General features: G+C 37.2%; 1 protein-coding gene across 1 annotated transcript; it reads right to left on the bottom strand.

Annotated features, from left to right (window-relative positions):
• Positions 1 to 877: 877 nt before the first annotated feature.
• LOC113290013 (DNA-directed RNA polymerases II and IV subunit 5A-like) lies at positions 878 to 3,681 on the bottom strand. Its single transcript, XM_026539479.1, has 5 exons — positions 3,521 to 3,681; positions 3,208 to 3,415; positions 2,941 to 3,120; positions 2,128 to 2,241; positions 878 to 1,406 (listed from the first exon to the last, which is right to left on the bottom strand). The coding sequence occupies exons 2-5, from the start codon at positions 3,403 to 3,405 to the stop codon at positions 1,281 to 1,283; spliced, it is 618 nt and encodes a 205-aa protein (XP_026395264.1). The 5' UTR covers positions 3,406 to 3,415; positions 3,521 to 3,681; the 3' UTR covers positions 878 to 1,280.
• Between the last annotated feature and the right edge of the window lie 2,995 nt (positions 3,682 to 6,676).

Below are 6,676 nucleotides of genomic sequence, written 5' to 3' on the forward strand. Positions count from 1 at the left end.
ATTGGGCAGTGGTGCCACTTGTCCGATATGTTCAGAGAAGTTGACTAAACTGGACAATGAAGAGGCAGTTGATAGTGAAATTGGGATGGATGAGGAGGGTTCAGAAGAATTTACAAGTGAAGATGAGGTGGCCAATGAAGAGGGATTTGCCGGTGAAAATGGGATGGATGATGAGGATTCACATGAATTTACAGGTGAAAATAAGTTGGCTAATGAAGAGGAAGCTGACGGTAAAAATGGGATTGATGATGAGGGTTCGCAAGAATTTACAAGTGAAAATGAGTTGGCTATTGAAGAGGGAGTTGATGGTGAAAATGGGATGGATGAGGGTTCGGAAGAACCTACAAGTGAAGATAATGAAGGGGAAGTTCATGGTGAAAAGGGTATGAAAAATGCAGATGAGGTGGATTCTGAGGACATGGATAGCGAAGATGAACCATACAGAGAATCTGAATTGGTAAGATGTTGGACATGTGAGAGTGTGGGACATACGGAATGTTTAGTAATCTGGAGTAAGGGGCGAGGACTCAGCGGACCAACATGTAGGAACTGCAAGCGAGATTGGTGGATGCACAATCCGAAACTGAGTATGTACCCAAACCTTGCAGCTTACCTTGACAAGGACTAGAGGGTCTGAAGGCAAACCTGAAATCTAAAGTCATAGATCTTGGTTTTTTTGTGTGTTCTAATGTTTTTGGATTCCTTGGAAAAAAAACTTTGGTTTTTGAATCGATGACGTTTGTAATAGAATTTAGGAGAAAAAAATGATATTTTCGCAGATCCTATCCACTTATGCAGCAAATAACTTCAACCGTAAGATAGCAGGTACTGTAAAAAAAAATTAATGCCCGCATAAACAGAGTGCAACTTCGGCGTCTGAAATCAAAATCTTATACAATCATGATTCCAATCTCACCATATTGCTCAGTTAATAGCATTATTATAGTGGGCGTAAATTACAAAGTTCAGATCCTGCTTGTCCCATCAAAAGGAAACCAAAAACAAACGTATTTTTAAAATAAACAAGCTCTAGAATTATAACCAGTACATTAATAACCAACATTAGTCCAGTACATCTGCAGATTATCTGACATACCAAAACTTGGCTTTCATAATACAATCTAAAGGTACACAAATTGTTGGTTATGTAGACTTGACATGCACCACAATCATCTGCTTGGTATGAATCGTGTTTGGAAGGTAAATTGGCCATACCAAACTGCAAATTCAGTGAAACTCATAACACACATCTTCTTCGTCAACACTCTATCAGATGATATTCAGACAACGTAGCGATATGTGACATATCTGCCTGCCGTCTCACTGGGTCTGATAATCTTCACTACTTGCCCACGCGTTAATCCATAATATCGAGCAATCGGATCCGTAATCTGAATTCGAGGAAGCTGGAATAATAATTGACATCACAGGAGTACATACACGATTAAAATCCCTTATTTGAAAGAAAAAACCCCCCCAAAAAAAGAAAATCGATTAAAAAGCAGTAGCTCGGAATCTGAATGGCCCAAAAGAAAGCGATCTAACAAATGAAACAAAATGTTGAACAATTTGCCACAATATTTCAGCTCTCAATGCAATTAACTTTTGAAGATTGAATTTAAAATGATTAAAAGGTGCATGGCACAAGATATTTTTTAAGCAAAACTCTCACTGGTAATACTAGGGAAAATTCTAGTTTACAAGGGTTCACTAGTACCTTATGGTTGTTTTAAATCATCTATATCCCTAACCCCTTCAGATTTTGAATTGACTTTCTCGGCAGACTACAACCTACAACTACACAACCTTTGAAAAATCAAATGATGATCCTTTAGCCTAATGTGAAAATTTAATAGCCTTCTAAAGCAAAAAAAAATGTAGAAACGGTCCACCAGCCAAAATTTCTTACAGCAACAACAGGCAACCAAAACTACCATGTTGAGGTTTCAGATTAAAAATGTTCCATAGACTAGAAGATGCCCGTATTTATCCTGGTTTTATGTGACACCGTAAGTACATTTAGAGATGCATTACGTGTGTGTGTATCTGCGTGTACAGATTTGGCATACAAGATAATGAAACAAACAAAACACAGAAGGTAATATTGCATGTTCAATCAACACAAACCTGTGTTTCTTTCAGCGTATACCGCTCCAGCAAAGTCTTCTTTTCTTCAGGTGTAAGAACTTGATGTTCAGGGACAAGAACATGCTCTTTGATGTTCACAAGAAGCTCTGCTTCCTGCCACATGATTGTTAAAAAACTTTAGTTCATCTCCCTACTCAAATAGATGGCGATTTCATGTATCTATGCAAGAATTAGTATTCCACATCCCCTGTATTGAAACTTTACTGTTTAGTACAATACTTAGTAGATTTGAGGTACAAACAAATTCCCAAGCTTAATTTTTTCCAACGTATGATGATAGACAGCTCCGGAAAAGACACACATTCTCTTTTCTACCATAGTACTATTTGAATAAATACTAACCTAGCAAGTGGTAATAATAAGGACAATCATGTCACTATAGTCACTACACTAAACGAGTGACAATATGCTACTACTGTTAAATATCTTCAAGAACCCAATAATCAAGATAATGAACCCTTATGTCTACCCCTAGTATATGTACTCTGCCCATGTTACACAATCAAATTTTATAGAGCACTATTGCTTTCCATCACTAGCAGCTATACAAAATATGCTTAAGTCACCAATATTGCAACACCCTAGGTCCTATTAGTATCTCCGCAGGATAAATATGTATCCAGTACTCGTTACTTATCTAACTCTGACCATCCTAAGGTTTTGCTAATCATGTTAAAATTTACTAAATCATATACGCTCTCAAATTATATCTTTTCAAAACAAAAACAACAACAACCAAAAAAAAAATAAAAAATCAAATGCTGAAATGCATAACAAAGAAATAAAATTCACCTGGAAGACCTCCAAATGGAATTTGGAAGAAATTTCGCTAATGCATGTCCTTGCAAAGGGGGTTAAATTCTGTTGAACAACCAAGAGTGCTCTGTGCACCTCATCATTTTTCATCCGGTTAGTGTAAGTCTTCATTGTCTTAACTCCAACTTTTGGTTCCTCAGGGAAGAAAACATATATCTATCACAGAAAAATCATACTAATTCAGTGTATTTTACTTCATGATAAAGATTAAGTGCCTAAAATGAGAACTACTGGGCTTCAAACCTGTTCATCGTTATCGTTTCGCTTTTGTTTTTTGATATCAAGATCTTCTCTCTTGAGGTTATCCCCAAATTTAGATAGGAACTGAGCTCTTGTCTCCTTGAGTTCGAAGTCTCCAACCAGATAACCTCTGTCATTGAGCATCTGCATGACTGTGCGCCTAATTCTATATAGCCTCGTTATATCTTCGTCAGTAGCCATGTCTTGCTTCCTAAATAATCACAAATTAAACAAAAATATTAGTATATCATTTCAATCTCAATCGAAGAGTTTAAAAGGTTGAGAAAAACCCTAGAAATCTAACATAATCACTGACCTTAAGAAATAGATATCACTGGAGGTTCCAAATCCGGATCTGAAAAAGAATATGGGGAGTATAGTTTTATCCTTCTTAAGCTTTCTCTAGGGTTTTCTTACAGGCTGAATGTTGGAGACTCGAGCGTCGAAGAGGGACTGAGGGGTTTAAGTAAGATTGTAAATTTTAGGGCTATTTAGACTAAAGAAAGACCAAAGTCAACTTGGATGAGAAGCTCTTGTATTGCATCTCGGCTAAGAAGCCGCCAAGCTAACAGCTTCTCCAACGGTGAAAGTGGATATTTCACAGGTAGCATCACTTTTAAGACATTATCTAGGTATAAAATTCTAAATATTAGGGAAAAATAAATTTTATCTCCAACCCATTAAATTGTTTTATCCCTCTTTATTTATTTGTAGGTATATAATTGGTTAAAATTATTTTCATTATTATTTCCATTGATTTTTATTAGAGCTTCTCCAACGGTGAATGTGGATGTTTCCAATATGACATCACTTTTGAGACATCCTGTAGGTATAAAATCCTAAATATTAGGAGAAAATAAATTTTATCTCCAATCCATAAAGTGTTGTATCATTCTTTTACTTATTTGTAGGTATATAATTGGTTAAAATTATTTTCATTTTTGTTTTTAATGATTTTTATTAATAGAAGTGTGACTAGGATGAGAAGACATGCTCTGAGTGAATGTCTAAAACTAGAGGTTCACCTACAGGATGTCGAACTTTTTTTTTGCCACCTCATCCCCACATCAATGGATTGGAGATGATTTTTTATAAATATAGTTGTTTATCTTATGTGGATTAAGACTTTTTTCCTCACATACATTCCATTGGAGAAGCTCTAATCTCCAAGCGTGTGGAAATTGGTTGAAATATTTTATTTTCTTTATTTTTTTAACCAATTGGCTGAATTAGTGGTGTTAATGTAGCCGGGAGAATGAAGAGTTAGGATATGTTTCAGACCTGATTGATATGCATGGAAATTGGGATGTAGATCTTATTGATTCGGTGTTTCCAAGTAATGTTGCGTCTAGAATTAAATCAATTCATATAAGTGATAATAATTGGGATAAACACGGGTGGATGGAAAATAGAAATGATGAATTTACGACTAGGTCTATATATCGTATTTTATCTAATGAGCATCGTAACCATTCAGATAAATTATGGAATCAAATTTGGAAGATGAAATGCGTACCCAGTGTAACTCTGTTTACACGGAAATTGGCAGCGGATGTTCTATCTTGAGAGTAAAAATGAATTCAGTTTTAAAGCATAATAGACTCTCATTGTCTTTTATGTAATGCAAATGTGTTGTTAGGATCTCCACGTAAATGGGCCCGACCACATAGCACCGATATTGTCTCCACTTGACCACCTGTTACAGCAGGTGTGTGTTTTAATCTAAAAGGCCTCGGTGCTATATAAGGAGATGCCCAAGCTTATTAGGCCACATGTACTTCCTCTTATTCCATGTGGGACTATCCTATCTACACATATGTGGTTTACATCGTGTTACATACTCCAACAATCTCCACCTTGGCGAGATTAAACCACCTCACCAATCCAATCATACTCCACCATATGATCACCGTCCGTTTATGTTACCCATCGAACATGATTATTGTCAGTACACGCCCTGGAACCTTACTCCACCTTAAGTTAATGGGAAGGCTAGCACTAACTCCACCTTGAGCATAACCTTGTCCACCATAGAATCCTGCTCCACCTGAATTAATGGGGTGTGGCACTAACTCCACCTTGAGCGCCAACTCTACCTTGGGCCTTGCCTGCTCCACCTGCGCCGTACCGGGTGACATCCACAACCACTTCTCCGTTCGGACAGTAGCCCAACCATACACTCTGATACTAGTTGTTAGGATCTTCACGGACCGCCGGACCCTACTTACTTCTATGTTGAAGTTAATCCAACATTGAAGTAAGAGGAAGTACATGTGGTGCCTAATAAGCTTGGGCATCTCCTTACATAGCACCGAGGTCTTTTAGATTAAAACCCCACACCTGCTGTAACAGGTGGTCAAGTGGGGACAATATCGGTGCTATGTGGTCGGACCCATAAATAGGGTCCGACGGTCCGTGAAGATCCTAGCTACACATATGTGGCTTACATCGCGTTACATATTCCAACAAAATGTTCCTGAAGCTTCAACACATTTGTTTGTCCATTGCTCTTTTACTACAACAGTTTGGTTTGGATTAGGTATTCAGAAGCCAAGTTATGATTCAGATTTCTTATCATGGACAAGAAGTTGGTTTACTTCTGAACTGTGGGAGTGGAAAGAAATTTTTGCGGTCATATGCCGGAAAATATGGAACCATAGAAATGACGTAAATTTTAATAGGGATAGTCAAATCCTATAGAATGCATAAGGGAGATTAGAATGTTTTTGAATGACTGGAAAAAGAGTTCAGTGGAAACAATTTTTAAACCAAGAAAAGGGACAAAAAAAATAGAGTAAGAAATGTGAGTGAATCTAATAATGAAAAGCATGAAATCTTTATTGTTGACGCTTGATGAAATGGATGGTTCGTTTGGCATTGGAATCATATACTGGCGACATAATATTATCGCTGACATTCTGTTTTTTGCAGGGTATGCGACAGGACCAATTGCAGCAGAAAGATTAGCGATCTACAGAACTGTGCGATGGGCAAGGGAGTTAGGCGTGGCTAATATCAAAATTACAACAGATTGTAAAGATGTGGTGAACTTTTTGAGCAACAAAACATCCTCCTGTGATTGGAGAGCTCAAACTATTTTGAAGGATGTGTTATTTTGTATGGGTAATAGTATGTTTGAATGGTTATGTAAATAGAAGTTATAACGAGGATGCGGACAAAGTAGTAAAATGGAGTCGTGTAAAAAAGAAATGTTTTGTATTTAATGACTCTAGTAGTATAAGCTTGAAAGCTAGAATCCTAGATGGTATTGTAAGAGCAACCACAGTCACGACCAAATTTGGGTACTAAACCCAAATTTGGTCCCAGAAAGTATCGCAGTGGTGAGGAGTAAACCCAAATTTAGTCGCCAAATTTAGGGTTTGAGACCAAATGTGGTCGTCGGCCCAGACTAAAAAAGATATAGTGGGACGGAAGTATTAGGAGCGTATGATACCAGGCGTAAGTTTAATCA

The sequence above is a fragment of the Papaver somniferum genome, chromosome 6 (genome assembly GCF_003573695.1).
Source record: "Papaver somniferum cultivar HN1 chromosome 6, ASM357369v1, whole genome shotgun sequence".
NCBI lineage: Eukaryota > Viridiplantae > Streptophyta > Magnoliopsida > Ranunculales > Papaveraceae > Papaver > Papaver somniferum.